This window comes from Hippocampus guttulatus, chromosome 3, assembly GCF_054856545.1.
Source record: "Hippocampus guttulatus isolate MCC_2025c chromosome 3, RoL_Hgut_1.0, whole genome shotgun sequence".
NCBI lineage: Eukaryota > Metazoa > Chordata > Actinopteri > Syngnathiformes > Syngnathidae > Hippocampus > Hippocampus guttulatus.
Genome location: NC_141263.1, coordinates 26,675,158 through 26,694,062, shown reverse-complemented (window position 1 = coordinate 26,694,062; position 18,905 = coordinate 26,675,158). Strand labels below are relative to the sequence as shown.

Genomic DNA, 18,905 nt, shown 5'->3' with positions numbered 1-18,905 from the left:
CTAACTTGGCAGACTCATTTTGGAATGCACACGCGCGTGTCCAGCGATCCGAAGTTACGCTGATCAGAAGTTACGCTGATCGTCGCCTGGTCAGTTTTGCTGGTTTGCATTCAGCTTTAACTGGTGTTTGCTGTGCAAATCCATGCAAAACTGACTAGGTGGATGAAATATCGCTTGATATTTTGTGGGATTCTCACCATACTTTGTTCATGTGCTTCTATGAACATGGCTTACAACGCAGATTTGTGGAGGTGTCCCTTCTCGTGCAGGTGGGGATTAGTAGCAATGCTTATATATTTTGGCGGTATTGCACTTGTCCCGGCCTGTAGCAGAATGAGGATATGGCCACACAGACCTGAACTGTGATCCCAACTGCTCCTCGTTCGTCACGTGATGTTTTGATGTGACCTTGAACAATTGAACGCGGGTGCAAGTGGCACAATGTTTTGTATGTGTGCTCATGTGAATAAAAATGGTTAAATCAGAATCGTAATCATCTTTATTGGCCAAGTATGTAGAACACACAAGGAATTTGTCTCCGGTATAACACGCTGCATTAGTATCATCGTAAACAAGGACATGACAAATAGGTATGGAAGGACATTTCGTAATGTAAGTGAACCGTAGTGCGGTGGTACCACCCAGTGACAACTGTGAGACAATGCAAAGTATCAAGCAGAGCTAAAGTGAACAGTGGTAGGATACAATACTATGAGAGTTTGTACAGTTGGTGCAGACAATGATTGAACCATTTTAGAGTGACAAGTAGCAGTATTTGTAGTACAAGAAGGGTGACTAAGTCAGTGACTGTTTAGGGAGTTAATGGCTAAAGGGAAGCCAGAACAAATGGTTCTGTTTTGTTTGACTTTGTCATTACTCTGACATAATGATCAGAGGTCACTATAATATGGTTTGCCACTAATACTTGTGTGGACCCCCCCCCACCACCACCCCTTCGTCTCTCAGACAGATTTTCTCGTACAGTTGAATTGTCGAGGTCTGCATTCACCTACAAGTGTAGTTTGTTTGTTTATTGAGCATATATAGTACACACAATAACAGGTTGACAAAAGTCAAACAAAAATTATGAAAGGAAAATTAGAAAGTAGATAAAGAGTTGTAGTAGTTGAGAATGCACATCACGTTGCATACAAATTGCTTCAAGAAAAAAAACCTGCCTGTTGATTTGAGTCGATGTTTTGGAAACTACTTCAGAAGGGGGGAAAAAATAAGCGCGGCGGAATGTGGTTGCACTTTTCATCCAGTAGGTGGTGACGTCGTACCGTCGGCCACCACTCAGCCAAAGAGTCGAGAGCAGGTATCACGAACCGCCTCCGCTAACTTGCAACGCGTTCCATTTGAAGACACGCCACTCGCACAGCTGTAACTTTGTATCCGAATGGATGTAAGCCCTCTCCCATCGGTTCCTTGACATTGCCTCCCCGAAAAGCTGCCATGTAGTCGGGGCACACCCGAGTGGAAAGCGACACTCCGAACTGCTTCTAAGCAAACACTTTTCTCAGAAGTACTTGTACGATGTGGACTAGCCGCGCTTTTCTGCTGGCGATTTTGTTCGCCGTTTGCTTTGGGAACCCGCACAAATGCGACGAAGTGCGCAAAGTTTTTCACCTCCGGCAAATTGGACCGAGCCAGATGCTGCCTTTAAATCCCAGGCCAGGTATGTGCGAGCTTCACGGGCTCGGCGAACGCTTTTGAACGGACACCGAGCCATTTAAACTCACTACCGTGTTTGCATTCGGATGGACGGTTTCCACGATATTAGCGCTTGTCACGGACAGCACGGTTGCTGTCAACCTGTCATTTGTCCATTTTCTAACGCTCAAAGCTGTTTGTCCGCAATCGGACGTCTTGTGTGTGGTATCTATCGGTGTAAATAAATTGCAAATATTACATTGCCATTGATAAAACGTATCCTCATGGGCCATCATTGAAAAGTTTGTTGTCCATACGATGATGTACAGGTACAATAAAAAAAAATAACGTTACCGCACTGTAAAGCGTCTGGACGAATTGGAAAGCGTTATGTTGTCGGAACTCGCTTTTTTTGGAGGGATGAACGCACAGTGATTTAGTCAATGAGGCTTCCGTGAAAGCTGTCTTCATATTCCTAATGAAGCTTCAAATTTGAACCGGATACAAAAGTTGACATTTTAGTCTACATATTGACCGACAACTTGCTGCTTCCAAACATTTCCCTTTCACACGCATGTTGTGGTAGCACATTCAAATGTCAAAACGAGCCTAAAAACTCAATTTCAAACCTGCACTGACATTATTTTAGCTCAAAGATGCCGGATTAGCGGAATTGCAGCCTAAAAAAAAATCCACCTGACATTTAGCTATCATTTGGTAACTCCTGGGACATCACCACTTCAACTGAAATCCCACCTGCTAAAACATAAACCGCGTGCTTTTGCGAAGACCAATTGCAATTGGAAACATGGAAGATGGAAAACATTTTCTCGACGACGATTTCATCAAATATCAGATATACTCGTGAAATGCAGAGCACGTTGAGTGTGAGTTGGAAATGAAGTGCCATAAACTCCAAGAATCCAAGAGAGAGGATTTCGGTTTCCCCCAGATAATGGAAAAAGTCAACAATAAGAAGTTTTTTTTTCTTCCCCACAGTGTATACGTGCGTGTAGCATCAGATGAAACCAAGCAAAGATAGATGAGCACCGATTTAATGTTGTTGTGGAACGTGGTGAAATTCCTCCGCGTGTGCCTTCACATCACATTGAACCTCACATGTACAGTAGTTGATGGTCTCTCTTCACTCCGTCTCAACATGCCAGAGGAACATTTGTCGGGCCTCGGCTGGCTTTCAAGATGTTCCAGTTGTCCTGCTTGGGTGCACCGCAGATTGTTGACGTTTGATTGTAGTGGAAAATCGGACACATCAGTCTGTGGCGTGATAATGGCGCTTTTATCACAAAATCAAGATGTTTGGGTTTTCTTGCTCCAGGCAGTGTTTTTCTCCACATCACATCAGGGGCGGTTCTGGATCAATTTCACTGAGGGGGCCGGGCTGGGGCCAGGGGTTTTGATGGGGGGGGGGGGAGGGGGCACATTCAACCCAGGGCTAAAAAGACAGATTCGAAATCTTATTTGACTTTTTATTTCTTCAGACTTTGAAATTGTAGTCATAACATTACAGTGATGAGAAAAAAACAGTATTAGGAGGGCTAAAATGTCTGCAAGCGTAACAATACGCCGTGTCCATCTGTTGAGAATATTCAAGCCAGGGGATGATATGGTACCAGCCTGCCGGGGACAAAAATTGCAAATACACTGAAGCTAGATGTTTTACATACATATAATTATCCAAATTTTAAAAGGCAATGTCTTATATATTGATCCTGTTAAATAAAAATTAAAATAAAAAGGGAGACTAAAAAAGTTACACGCACACACACACACACACACACCCGCACACACACGCGCACACACGCACACACACACGCACACACAAACACGCGCACACGCACATACACTCACACAATCACGCACACACACACACACACACACACACACACGCGCGCGCGCGCACACGCACACACACATAGCACTCGTGTCGTGGTAATTTCCTTCTCTGCGGACTGCTTCTCATTTTCCCGCTCATTTTTAAATGGTGCAGCGCACTAAAGGGTCCGACTAGAATGTTAAATCACGCACTTTTCTTCCACCTTTCGCGTCGGCGACTCGGCACGACTGCGTAATCTGCGCTCGGAGGGGGGGCCACAGGGGGGGCCAGAATCGGTGCTACAGGGGCACTGGCCCCCGCTGCCCCCCCCAGAACTGCCACTGCATCACATTAGCCCCTTGTGCTTGTGCAATTTTGCTGTTCATCCTCTTTTGACCTTTTTTTTTTTGTCATCTCGCTGTTAATGCAACCCCCAATTTATATAATTTCTATTGTTTCGATTGAAATATGAGTGACAATCTTTTCTGGTGAACTTAATTTACTTTCTCTGAACTTTCAAATTTACATTTCCAACTCGTCCAATGTTTCAGTACTTGTTGCACAGCTTGCTGTTGAACAAGCAGCTTGAACAAGAGTTGAAATTCACAAGGTGTGCTGTGTGTGGCTTCCACATTCTGACTGCGTTGCAATGTACCGATGACTCGAAGCTCAGTGGCCACTTCCCTCTGAGACCATCCAGTATGAAGACCTGCAATGGGCGACATACAATACTGGTGATCACTTGTGAGGAGTCATCTTGTTCTCATGATGTCACAATGCTGTTCCAATTACAATTGTCCGTGAACCGGGAAATCTTATGCAACTTCATGGCATCGAGCACCTCTTGTGAATTTAGCAGCTCTGCTCCTCATTAGAGAAGAGCAAGTTGTCCAAAAAGTACGGAAACGTTCAACAGTTTGATCAAAGTTTCCACCAAAGCGTGGATTTTGTCTGCACGCTCGAACTTCCTCGCCCATTCCCAAAAGTATGCAAGTGGGGTTAATTGAGGACTCCAAATTGTCCAAGCGTTCACTCTCACATTCAAACCAACGGTTAATTCGATTCGCACATATAAACCCGGAATGTCAAAGCTTCAAAACTCACAGTAATCTTCTTGGCAATGAACCAACAAAACCATTAAAAAAAAAAAGGCTCTACGCAATATGAACAATTAGCCAATGTCATCATCTGATACATCCATCGCTTTATGTCCCAGGCTCGGATCTCCAAGTGTGCAGGTCTAAAAGCCAGACCTGCTGCACCAAAAAGATGGAGGAGAGGTACCAGGTTGCCGCGCGGAGGGACATCGAAAATCTCCTTCAGACCTCCAGCTCCAGTTTGAAGTTTCTCATCTCGCGCAACTTGGCTGCTTTTCAAGGTAGGATTCAGCTGCTCAGACGGCATTCCCTGCCGAGGTGTTAAACGGAGGGGATGAGGGCGCTTTGAAAACAGAGCGTCGGTGCCACTCTTCAAAGCAAACAAGAGCATCTGTCCTCCTTCTGAGACCGCCAGTCCGCTCTGATGTGGAGATCGGGGCTCTTGAAAGAGCCCCGCGAGGCCTTCGCTAAACTGCGTCCGATTTAAACCTTATTGCGCGACGCGGGCAGCGGAGCTGTCACATCTCAGACCGGTTGGCGTGGATTACTTTTGTCAGGTTGGGCTCTGGAAACATTTGCGAGTGGATGTTTAGGGAATACATTTGAGACAAATGAGGACAAATCCTCCCTTCCTGTCTGTTGTTGTTGCATCTTGATAGATATAACAAGATAGCATCTTGCCTACTGATGCCTTTCTGCATGTTCACGGTTAATGACGCGAGAGCGGTTTCCTTTAAAGACCGAAGCGGCCCTGAAAACAAACAAAGCTCAGGCCGAGTACAGCTGTGACAAACCAAGCGGCTACCATAGAGGGATTTTTGTCTCCAGTGTATGGAAATAACCTCCTAAAATATGCTGTGACCTAAATAACAACTTCAATATGAAACAGACTGTCTGGGGAGTTGGGAGGAGAATCAAAGTGGCCCTTTCACACTGCACTTAGCAACCGATCCATTCATTGCGAATGTGCTGTCGCGGCACAACGGCACATTCCTACGCCGTGCGATGAGGCGGATGCTTGAGCGTCCACATTTTGGAAAATGCCCATTTGGATGGTAGCGCGTTGAGACGATAGGGAAGAGGGCGAGTGGCTCCCGGTTTACAGGCAACAACCCAGTGAGCCGCTGCAGAGATAGCATCAAGACAATTTACTTTAGCAGTGCCTCTCCGTGGGCGGCCCGGTGGTCCGGTGGTTAACCCGTTGACCTCACGGTGCAGAGGTCGTGGGTTCGATCATGGTTCCGGCCTTCCTGTGTGGAGTTTGCATGTTCTCCCCAAGCCTATGTGGGTTTTCTCCGGTTACTTCGGTTTCCTCCCACATTCCAAAAACATGCATGGCAGGCTGATTGGGCACTCCAAATTGTTCCCTGGTGTGATTGTGAGGGAGACTGGTCGTTCTTCTGCGTGTGTGCCCTACAACTGTCTGGCAACGGGTTCAGCCTGTTGCCCGAATACGACTGGGATAGGCTCCAGCACCCCCCCGTGACCCCTGTGAGGATAAAGCGCATCAGAAAATGAATGGATGTATGGATGGAGTGCCTCTCCGTTTTTAAACATGCACAGTTATCCTTTTCAAATTTAGAGCAGAGTCGGGCTCGATTGCGGTCTTTTAGTTGCGGTTTGATACGGAAGGACTCTGTTTTTATTGCCATTGTGCCTACTTAAGCAGTAAAATTCAGCTAAGCCGTGCACAATATTTGGAAAATAATTTTGGGTCAGTGGCAAATACAAGGACAGTATTACATATTTGCGGCAGTAGTGAGATGAATTTGTGTTTGGAGCTTTGTGGGAAAGTGGCAAACTCCAAATAGACTCGAGCGCTTGTGTGACTACAGCGATGCTCACAGATGATTATTTGATCATGCATTGATTTATAGTTATTGCCAATATTTATTTTGTGCATTTTAAAATAAACCACACCCACTTTATCGCCAACTGAATTCTTTTACAAAACCTTTTTCTCTCCCCCCGTTGTGTTTGTTTAATCGCTTGAAAAAGTGTGAATGTGCCAACAGGCGTCTTACGCTGAGATGGCAGCGAGTGTGCGCTCCTGCCAAACCAAACCCAAATTCCCTGTCAACAACTCTCAACAAACACTGGCAGCTGCTTCCGTCAAGCCGGCAGCTCACTCAGATCATCTTTTAAATTCACACTTTGGTGTCAGACAACTGCTCCAAAATTAAAGGTTTAGTGTTTCCGAATGAGCAATGCGACTGGCGAGCACGTCGGACGACTGGTTAGCGCGCCCGCCTCACCGTGCGGAGGTCAAGGGTTCAAATCCGATGTCCCCCCCCCCCCCCCCCCCCTGCTAATGTGTGAACGTAAAAGAAATGCAAGGCAAGCACCGAATCTTTTTCCGAACCAACTCAACGACGCTGAAGTGATGTCGGTGAACTGCGCCTTCTTCACGTGCGAGTTTGGTTTTTCTTTTGGACTGTCAAGCAGTTCAATATGTGATTAAAAACATGTTTTTTTTCCCCCCAAGTTACAGAGCTGAAACAAGCTGTTTTATCTAGTTTTCCTACAAACATTGTTGCTGTGCCAGCGGGCATGGTGAAACTTGAAACACACACACACGCACACAAACAAACCTTTCGATTCAGTTTCAATTGATTGGCAGCCGGTACTGTATTTCGAGACACACCAATACAAAGGAGTGCATACACAGACAGGACAAGGCTAATGTAGCCATTTGCTCGGCAAAGCCTTCAATTAGGCACCTTCAAATGACACGGTTGAAGGGAAAGAGCTACAAAGAAATAAGAAGAAAGCGGACAGAAGACGTGCGCGCGGGGATTAAAAACAACAACAATAATAAACAAACCAAAGCGCCATTTAAAATGTATTTTTTTTCCAGGGAGGGACTGTGCTTTTGTCTGTAATGGCTATGAAAGCTTTGAGGGCATCTTTTCGAAAAATGCTCAGCATGTTAAAAATAAAGAGTAACGAAAAGCACATGAGCTGCTAATTACACGCGTGGCTTCAAAGCGCGACTGATCTTGTTGCAACGCTTCGTTACATTTTTCTCATTTCTTCAGAGCAAGTTGCCACAGCGTCTTGCTATCTCATCCTGAAAGCAACTTGGGCACTGCCTTTCAAGTCAGCTCACAGCGTAAAACACGTGTCCGGGCAACTGGGATGGTGAAAAATGAAAAGTCGTCGACGGCCTTTACAGCTTCTTTCCCAGCAAATGACTTTATCTCCTCTCGTCTTCTGTCTGAAAGTCTCTCAGGATGGAATGTTTTCATTTGCTGGTTTCTGCATACTGTGTGCGCGCACACACACACACACACACACACACACACACGCACACACACAGCTTGCTGAGGCTGGCTTCAAGAAAGACCTCCCCACCCCCACCCTCTGCAGTTTTGTCCTCCATCCATGACAACCAAACTGTTCCGTCTTAGCTGCATGCCAGGCAGGGGGCACATAAAACCTGGGGACATAAACCACTCTGAGTCAGTTGTTGAGATCCTGAGGAGCACGGGTTCCTAAAGAATGCTCTTATAAAGTTGTCAATTTGACGTTTTTTGTAATGCTTTGTGAGGCCTTCAAATAAGAGAAGGGGGTGTTTTGGAGACCGCTATCAAGCCGCACTGGGAGATACTCGGGTTGGGGTCAAAAAGGCGGCCACAAAAATTGGGTTAGGGTTCGGGTTCTGGAATAATAGAGAGGATCGTCGATTCCGAAAGGATTTGCTCGGGGAAAGGTTCAACATTTATTGCATCAAGACTCATAAAGCTCATAAATGTGGACTTCATTTTGGGTGCAGAAGGGCGAGTACAGACACCAGCTCTCGGTATCGGCATTATGTTTGGGTTACAGCATCGGGTTTCGTGGAAGCTGCTGATTAAATTCAATTATATATATCAAAAGCACTAGAAGTATTGGCACTCAGTATCAAAGAGTGGATACCTGTATCAGTATCGGCCTGAAAAAAAAAATGGGACGGAACACCCCCTAATTTTGTCTCTTTCAATTTATTTGTAATTTGAACCTTTCTTTTTCGTTATGAAAAATAACGATTTCAGAAATCACTGCCCAAGTTTGAGTTTACTAAATGCAATATGCTGTACTGTACTTTATTTTCCACATAGGGGGAAATTAAGGAACCGCTATCCATCCGTTAAGCACAATTAAGCCCCCCCATCACCCCCTCAAAAAAGAGAAAACCCCCACAAACACAGGGAGAACATGCATTTCCTTATATTGTATATTATATTATATTATATTATATTAGTCTAGTCAGGCTTGGCCTATAAGCGATCCAATAGAAGCAGCATGTGCCGACCATTTTGTGTGTTTTATTTATTTATTTTTTATTGACACCGTCACAAAGGGATTCATTTCACAAAAGTCTCTTGATGTGAACTTCATGGTGTGTTAAAATTACAAATCATATTCCGAAATGCGTGTTTGCTTACTGACTCCAAAAGGGACCTGCTGCTTTGAAAGCTTATGAATAGAAAATGAGTCTGGATTGTGTTGGGCCCACAAAGGAGACGACAGTTTGTTGTCTCACCTGTTGCCGGACAAAAAAAAAAAAAATCAAAAAGAAAACAAAACTTGAGTTATGCTAATACAATTTTTTTTTTATACAGCATGATATGGATTTGGGCTGCTCATAGCGACTTTGGTTCAAGACTCGACATTCCCGCCAACGTGTTTTGGGTGCAAGAGATTGGTAGGAGGCGCTCGGGTGAACGGACACGCAGACGAAGGATGAGGAATGTCTTCATCCAGTGTTTGGTTTTGATCGCAGCTCTCGCCACGCTCGCTGCCGTTTTTATTTTTAGCCTGACCCGAACCATGCCCAAAAATAAAACGAATAGAAACCATACCACGCAGAGACAATAGCTTATGATTCAAAACAATGATAACTATTTCTATATTGCCAATGTTTTAGTTTAGGTTGGTTTCCGAAAAGAATGTCTGTAGTGGCATTACCCGAACCCATTCTTTCCCAACCTCGATTTAGCCACGGCACCCATTTTACATCAGAAAAATCTCACGGCGCACCACCAACCCAGCTGGATCGACTTGCACAAGAAGCCATGATTCATTTCTGCTGTATGAGCGGCAACAAGTGCATGCACCAGTTTATTGTATCTTCTGCCGTCGAAGAACATTTCATTGTTCCGTCTGCCACTATACGTTGCTGGCATTGATAGATGAACGGAGATAGATTTGTTGTCCACACTCCCTGCTCGAGGCTCTCAAGGGGTTCCATGCAGAAGAATCCAATTGACAGCCGTGGCCTTGATAAGCATGTTTATTTCACACTCATAGCAATCCATCATAAAGATCGGTTAAAGCAATTCTAGGGGTGCCCATCACGTCGATCGTGAGCGATCGGTTCCAATTTGATCGCGAGTGGTGTAGAGTAAAAAAACAAAACAAAACAATATTTGTGTGTCTCTGTGCCAGTTAGTCATACATTCTATCTGTTAATGCACACAGCACCTTAAACATCCTATCACTCTCACTTTCACAAAAAGTATTTATGAAATAAAATAAAGCAGGTCACCTTTAACTTACAGTGGCGCGTGACCTGCGTCTCCGTAAGTTGTTTGTGCTCAGCAGTCTGGACAAGTTTATTATTATTATTATCAGTCAAAGTTCGTTTCGTGCACGGTTCACCGATGGCACTCGCAAAGAATGGCAATTTGGAGGACCAAGAGAAGCATTTTAAAACATGAGCTGCGATAGTTAACGGCCTGCAAAAGTGCGTCGCATGCCTCCGCGTCAGGTCTCCCACTAAGATAGGCAGTGATTTTCTTTTAACAAACTCATCAACTCTTGTGTCTAATTAATTTTGCTGATTTGTTCATCTTAGGGGCCGTTATGGCTGTTGCTCATCAAGGCTTGCGTGTGTAAGTGCGCGCGCGGTAACGGGTCAATTGCGGGAGGTTGGTTGATCGAAAAGTAGATCTTGGATCAAAAAAGTTTGGGCACCCCTGATTTAGCCGATTAGAATTGATCCGCTACAGGGCTGAGCAGCAGCGACAACATAATGTGCTCGCTCATTCAGGACCAAAACGAGAGCATTTGGTGCTAAGCTGCCTTTGACATGAAGCAGAAAGTTAGATCAAACAATCGCTAGTGGCGCTCTTGGCTGCTGTAAACTGAATTTTCATATTTATGAATGAAATACAATGCCATCTACGAAACACATATCTGCCTGCGCCTGGATCGAAATCACCCAAATCGCGTTACACCACCTGCACCACAACTTAGACCTGCTTTCACCTGGTCTAAAGACTAGTCTATTATTAATGAGCGCCGTCCATGCAAACAATCACTGTTGTGCATGTAATCATTTGCTTGAAAAAGATTTGCCGCAAGAAGAGCACTCACACCGACCCAGCTTGTTGAAAGACCAACGGTGGCGTATTTTGAATAGGTTGGGCGCTGGTGTGTGTGTGTGTATACACGTAGTCCAAAGCGGGGGCCCTCCTCAAGATTCCCACATGAATTTGGGCTCTGCTTTGTAGACAGTTGATCCAGGGGAGGACAGCGAGCGAAGAAGAATGAACGACTGATGGAGAGAAGGTTTGGGAGGATGCCAGATCCCGTTGAAAGTCTTTGCACAGCGTTTGAAGTCAGAGGATGAGGATTTAGTGGGAAACGGGATTAGTCCGAGTCAATAGCCTTCAACAATCCAGCCGTTTTGGGGCGCTTCAGAGAAACAAACTCGGCGGAGGAACCGCGACGCTGCTTTTCCCCCCTCCGTCTTCCAGCCACTTTTCTAATCATGTCGCTTAATGACATGCGGTCGTGCTTTTTATGTGCTTGTGGGCAAAAAAGCTCGTCGTGCATCACGGTTGATTTTAGATCACAGTTTGCATTGCCACAAAAATCCGGAGCATGCAAATTGGAGCTCTATACTGTTTTTTTGTTTTTTTTGTTTTCCTATAAATCACCCCGGAATGCCTAAAATCCTTTTGGTGTGAAAATTCCCCCAGAGGGCGTGTGTTTTACGCATTTGTTCAGGTGTGTTGTTTAAACATTAACAATTTTTGTGATATGCGAGGCGTGATTCATGGTTCGTGGCTTCAGTAAACACACACACACACACACACACACACACACACACACGCACACACACATACTAGTGAGACAACGCCGTCCACGAATGTAGAGCTGCCACTTGTGGGGCCACCGTGTCCCAGTGCTACGTCGCACATAGCGTCCACACATTCACAAAGTCTACAAATATGCACTTTATTGCCACCCACTTCATGCTTGGTGATGAGCTCTAAAAATACACCCACTTTGTCAGCATTTTACATAGTTTGTGCCCCCGTGGGTGCGTTTGAAATGGAGATTTATAGCTGCCGGGGCTTGTCTTTAGGCCATTTTGGAAATGAGATGATGCACTGCTCCTAAACCATAACTGCATTTTTATGACAGGTTTTATGGCCCTTTTTGAGATTTACAGAGTAGTGCAATCTCACTTCTCCGTGTCACATTGGTGCACTCGAGTCAACGGAGTTCCTAAAAAAAAAATGTTTGCGGGGGACAGCAAGGATCGAGTCGCCCACGCAAAACCGTGTCGACTTCATTTGGTGGCTGCGGTTGCAAAACCTCAGCTCGTTACAAACTCGCGTTCTTTAAAAAAAAAAAAGAAAAAAAAGAAAGTGAAGTTTAACTTTTTAACATCACACAGAAAAAGAACTTTCAGGTAGGGGAGGAGAAGCTTCCGGAATCCTTCTGCGTCTCTGTGAAATGGGTTCTTCTGACAGTCTGAAAGAAGCATTTCCTGCTTCGGGAAGGAGTCTCGGAGGATTAGTCTGCAAAGAGGTCTTAAAGACAGCAACACACCAAGCCTAGTGTGTGTGTGTGTGTGCTCCTTTCTTCGACTCCCTTTGCCCCCCCATCCTGCCCACTGACCTGGCACATATAATGGCATAATTGTCTTGCTTATCTTCAACATCCTGGCATGAGGAGTTTGTTAAGCTTGACAGCTCCAAGGTAAATACTGCCCCCCCCCAACTCCCTTTTCATTAGCCCACTGGATTAACTCTATTCGTCATGTTGAATGTTTTTATTTTTAAATTTTTTTTAGACATCACCTCCCCATTTGTTTGTTCCTTGGAGTTGTCTTTAGGAGGATTATGCAAATTTCCCCAAATGGGTGTGCGTGTCGAGGGGTTAAACATTTATTCAGAGAGTGCTTTGTTGCTTTGTGGGCCACCCTCCAGCAATTGGAGGGACTTAAGTTTACTTCCTGGTTCCCCCTCAGTCCTGTCAAATTATCCCGCAATTTTTAATATCTTTCTTTTATCTATTGGGTGGCCCGATAGGCGAGTGAGTGGTTAGCGCGTCGACCTCACAGTGCAGAGGTTGTGGGTTCGATCACCGGCCTTCCTGTGTGGAGTTTGCATGTTCTCCCCATGCCTGTGTGGGTTTTCTCCGGGTACTCCGGTTTCCTCCCGCATTCCAAAAACATGCATGGCTGGTTGATTGGGCACTCCAAAATATCCAGAGGTGCGATTGTGAGTGCGAATGGCTGTTCGCCAATGTGTGCCCTGCGATTGGCAGGCGACCAGTTCAGGGGGTACCCTGCCATATGGCCAAAGACAGCTGGGATAGGCTCCAGCACCCCCTGCGACCCTTGTGGGAATAAAGCAAATCAGCGCTGGGCCTGCTGTACAAGACCCTCCTGGTTCCTTAAGGAACATTTTTCATTTTTCAAAAGTGCTGTTAGCGTCACTCATAACCCCCCCACACCGACCCACTGAAAAGGAATGAAATGATTTTCACTTGGGCTGACCCTTGGCCATTGCAGTGGCTCTCCCCTTTTGCGAGGCGCTTCGGAAAGATCTGCAATACCGCATATGTACAAACGCTGACCCGTGTTTCTCTGCATTCATGATGCTTGACCTGCATGTAGCAGGCACGCACACACCCACACCCACACCCACACATACACACACACATTAGCACACACATGAGCACACACACTGGCAGCCTTCAACAAGAAGCTCTTGTGTCCCGCTTTATTGACCCCCTGTGCGTCTTTTCCCGAACAGCATATTCAAGACTCCGTTCACAGCCGAACTCGGTGCTCTTTGAAGTGTTGGAGGGCTGCAACAGATCCTCAAATATTGACTCCTAAGCCTCGCAGAAGAAGAGAGCAGCCGGGTGGAAAAATGGGGAGCAAAAGGGCAGAGGCTGATGGAGAAGGAAGTTTGGTTTTGCTCTTATTCAGGTGACGCTATTCAAATGTACCAAAGCAAGCCTGAATATTTTCCTGTCCGTGGCAAATGTATTTGAAGAGGAAGTATGCCGAGATAAAGCCTAAGGCAAGCCTGAATCTCCATTCACTTCATGTGCCGGTAAAGTCAGGGTCAGAGCACACACGCCTGGAACTCTTCTGTGCAACACTGGCCTCTTTATTGAAGCTGACGGAAAAAAGTTTGTTGCTGTTTGCGCTGGCCGTTCAAGTCGGGGGGTAAACAGACAATCCCGATGAATGTTTTTGCCTGGCTCATCCAGATTTAGGACAATTCTTCTTCATGTTGCTCTCCCCCTCCTCCTTCGAACATGCTAGCACATGTCCCAGCACAAACAAGTACACCGCACACACCGGCCGTTGTTCTTCTCTGCTGTATGTCTGTAGAGCAACGCTTGCAGGTCGACGGAGCTGTCCCACTTTCTGCGAGACACTTTTTGACCTGCAAAGACGTGCCCATTTGTCCACGCCGCGCATGCTCCGCTTCCTCGTCGGCTTGATATCGTAGCGGACAGCTTTACGCCGGCCCAGTTTGTCAGACCTTTTTCCTGCAATAATTGTACTTTGAAACATGTTTACAAATATTCTTTCTGAAATGTAAGGGCCCTGTAGTGCGGCTCCTTAGTGGTCAGCTTCCTTGAAGTTGCAAGGTTCGCGGTTGGAATCTTGTCCCCCCGGCCTTCCTCTGTGGCGTATGTTTGCCCCTTGTTTGCGTGGCTTTTCATCATCTCCGTTTGGCTTCCTCCCACATTCCAACAACCTGCTTTGCAGGGTAAATAAAGGCTCAATTGTCGAAAGCAAACAACCATTCACACTCGCCGTCACAGAGTGTGAATGGTTGTTTTTGAACATATGTGTCCCGTGAGTGATCTGGACACTCTTTGAACTCACCACACGGCTCTGTCATTGTAGTCAGTGACAGTTTTCGGCCATTTTAAAGTGCAATTTTGGCAAAACTTTTTTTTTTTTTTTTTTGTGGCTGAAAACTGTTCCACTCATCCTGGACAAGGTGTAGGAAATGCATCACTTCCTTCAAACCCAGCCTGTGGGAGGCAAACCCCCGATAAATGAACGAAACGAAGATATCATCGTGACTTTAAACTGATTAATTCAGAATTTTTATCGGTGTCGGTGCATAGGCGGATGGCATCGGCAGCCTTGATGCAAACGGTCCGTGAGAAGCAGTGAAAGTCAGCAAAACAACATAGAGCAACATATACAGTACATGTGGGGTGAGGGGGGGCTGAGAAGATGTAAAGCCATGTTGATTGGCTGTGCATCTTTTTTCTGTCTTATCACGGTGGGTTACTCTTTGATCTTTAATGTGTTTTTTACGATGCTGCTAGTGTGTGCGTGAGTGTGCGTGTGTGTGTCTGCGTGTGTGTGTGTGTGTGTGTGTGTGGCTGAGAGAGAGAGAGAGAGAGAGAGGAGGCTTATAAAACCAAAAGCAGGTCTCTTCCATTCTTAATTGTCTAATCATCCTTAATTGACTAATCATAAACACGTCTGCTGCACGTGGTGGGATCGCTGGCCTGTGTGTGTGTGTGTGAGTGTGTCTGTGTTAATTGGTCGCTACTTCGCGGATTCTTGTTTACCGTGCGTGGTTTTGGTCCCCATTACCCGCGATAAACGAGGGATTACTGTAATTAATTGACTCATCTTTAATGGGACACACTCTTGGAACCCTTTTGAGCATCACTAGCCTAACCCCTGGAATCTACAACCACAATGCTAAACATACGATCGTGTTGAACAAATAACAGCTTGTGCTATTTGATTTTGACGTACATTCAGCCACGTGAAAACACCGCAGTGACCTTAGAAAGAATTTATTCAGATAAAGGACAAACATATTTGTTTGCACATGACCGGAGGACGTGAGGTCGAAGCACTGTTCTGCTTTTCGGCGCCAACCGCCAGAAGTCTCAACCTTAAGTGAGATGAGCTCGCACTGTCACAGTTAACGAGATCATCCTACTGAGAAAAAAAGGCTGCATCATTTCCAGGAGGCGGCGAGAAAATGGGATCAAATGTGAAAGCCTTCGAGTAGATCAAAGCCCTACCTTACTTGAATTCCACGGAAAGCGTTCTTGAATTGGCGTCGAAATACCAATGGGTCTGAATGACGGCGAGTCACTCTCAAGCTTTCAAAAACGAATCGCCGCGACTACTTATACAACATTATGTGTTCATTCTAATCAGCATTTCTACCCTCCTTAACATCGCACGCCCTTGACTCGTCACTTGGTTATTTGGAGACATAAATGACTAAATTTGTGTGAGGCAACAAAAGTCTTTTTGATTTGACATTTAAAGAAACCAGAGTTGAGCGGTCAACAACCGCTAACTGAGAATGTGACCGGAGTTATAATGAAGAGATTTTACCGAGGTCAGTGAGAGGAGAAAGTCATCTTGACTTTTCTCCCTTAGCTTGAAGAAAAAAAAAAAAAACTGCCATGGGTTTTCCTCACAACTCGCCTCTCCCCACCGCAGCCTCTCGAGTATGACGCTCGTCAGGCTTGCCCGCAAGCCTCGCTGCTGGCCAAGGCCTCCTTCTGAGACACTGCTTCACTTTCTTCTGGGGTTTAAAATATTATCAAAAACACTCTGTGTGTGTGTGTGTGTGTGTGTGTGTGTGTGTGTGTGTGTGTGTACACAAACTTGCTCAGCGAGCAGAATTTTTTTCCCTCAGGTTATTACCCATGCCCTTTTGTGTTTGTCTGGGTGATGAAGGACTAACTGACAAGATTTAGTTCTGAGGTTAGGGCACCGAGATAAAACGGGCAACTTTGTTTGCCACCAAGATATTGATGTCGCTTGACAAGTGATATTCGTTAGCTCCACGGTCTTGTATGTTTACGTCTTGCCCGGGCTCGCGCTGGAATCCCTGTGGGAGCCCTCATTACTCCGATGGCTTTGCCTCATACAACCGAGGCCTGTGATGATCTCATACTCAAGTTCATGAGCGCTTTTTTTTTCTGGTGTTGTGGCTCACTTGCCTGAATTTGGAAGTTCCCACTCTCTGTGAATGTGAGTGTGAATGTTTTTTTTTTTTTTTTTTACTTCGTGTGTGCATCCTGTGCAACTTGTGCAGATGTCATGTGCTTTTCTCCCCAAGTCACCTGGGATTGGCCCAAGGTCCCCACAACCCTGAACAGGATGAGTGACATTGAACATGGACAGACCTGCAAAGATTTCTGTACAGGCTCTGTTGCCTGTATGAGACAATGCGCTTGCAGGCATGTCAGACCCGCCCATCACCCCCTCATCATAAATGTCTAAATGTGCCTCGCCAACCACAATCCTCACAGCTCCAGGCCTCACAGCTCATGATCAGCACATGATGTCAGACTGGCCGTGGCCTAGGTATTAGCTGTAAAGGAGTGTGTGTGTGGGGGGGGGGGGGGGATAACAGCAAAAAGTGTCAGAGGGATGAAAGTGACCTTGTTGAACTCTTTGTTGTTGTCTACTGCATCCTCATTTAGCATGCCTATTGTGATCTTTGTTCGGTGAGTAATTACCAACATATTGTAAAAAAGTGTGTCTTTACAGTATATATATGTATATATACTGTATATATATATATATAGAGAGAGAGAGTGAATCAAACAAGTTTTCAAGTTATGTTTAATATCCATAACCACAGCAGTACGTTATGTCTGTGGCAAGTGGAACATTTCCCTATCATATCCAGCAGGCGGTGCTGTTGTGATAATAGCTGACTCCGTTTTTTTCTCCCGTCAGTGCCGTGCTCGGACCCAACAAAAAAACCGACCCTCTTAAAACTACTGTCTAAATAAATAAACTGGGTTTGGTAAAAAAAAAAAAAAATAATAATAATACAAATACATAAAATAAAATCTATCTATCTATCTATCTAGAGATATATATACTGTATATAGATATACAGTATATATGTAGCCTTCTACTATAAGTGGTTGGCGAACTGTCTTCATGGTGCCTAAAAAGAAATAAATGCCAATCCGAGAGAGTTGTGGGTCTTTCTTTTTCTCTTAAATTATCTGGCCAGTATGTGGTTGCCCAGCAACATTTTACATTGCAGGATTGTAAAATGAAAGCACACGTTTCATGTACTGTAGCTCCAGCTTCCATTCATTGCATCAGGGGTTTCCCCTTGGCAATTTCCCATTTTGGAATCAGTTTACTGCACGTCAGTCTTGAGAACAGGAAGTGATTTTGATTTTCTGTGTTATACATTGTCGAGCAAAATATCTGGATTCCCAAGTTGGTGACAAACATGTGCAGAGGATTTGAGCACCGGCAAGGGAATATACGATACGCTTTGTTGAGATGTTATCCATGAGGGCCAGCGACTACTGGATTTGAACCGGAAGGGACCTTAGAAGAAGCGTACAGTGTATACTCTACTCTCCTCGCTCCCCATGCTGCAGCTTTCACAGGCTTTTTTAAAATGTATGTTTTAAAAACTTTTGATGAGCCTCTTCCTTTCCCACCAGGCACCCTCATTTTACGGAGAGCTTCATTATCTCAGTTTCCTCAAATTGCAAGTTGATGGAGTCTTTTTCTCTTATCTCCCTCTGCTGCTATCCTTTCCACAGGCACCTTTGAGGCTCTGAGGAGGCAGGCAGAGAACCACACCAACGCCCTGCTGCAGGAGTCCTACGGCAACATGGCTGCTCAGGCCGAAGGTCCCGTGGGCGAACTTTTCACCGACATTAGTCTCTTCCTGCTTGGGTCTGAGCTCAACGTTGAGGACTTTGTACAAAGATTTTTTGATACTCTCTTCCCGATGGTACTCAATCATTTCGGCAACCCGGGCCTCGGTGACCTCTCGGCAGGCTACACCGAGTGTGTAAGGTCATCGGGCCGTGATGTGAGGCCATTCGGTGGGACGCCCGCTTTATTGGCTGATCAGATTGCTCGCTCTGGGGTGTCGGGCAAGCTTCTCGTCCAAGCTTTGCACCTCGGCATTGAAGTCATAAACACGACAGACTACTTGCAGTTGAGCCGCGAGTGCAGAAAAGCCTTGCTCAAGATGCATTACTGCCCCCATTGCCAGGTAGGATTGGACTGCTCCCAAATCTGTTGATTGATTTGA

General features: G+C 45.5%; 1 protein-coding gene across 1 annotated transcript in view; it reads left to right on the top strand.

Moving 5' to 3' along the window:
* Positions 1-1,395: 1,395 nt before the first annotated feature.
* The window catches only part of gpc5a (glypican 5a), a 72,078-nt gene continuing 54,568 nt past the window's right edge, over positions 1,396-18,905 (top strand). The window contains exons 1-3 of the mRNA XM_086107827.1: positions 1,396-1,678; positions 4,704-4,865; positions 18,406-18,866. Of these exons, the coding sequence (XP_085963953.1) occupies positions 1,537-1,678; positions 4,704-4,865; positions 18,406-18,866 (765 nt within the window). The 5' untranslated portion in view covers positions 1,396-1,536. The remainder of the gene's footprint in view (positions 1,679-4,703; positions 4,866-18,405; positions 18,867-18,905) is intronic.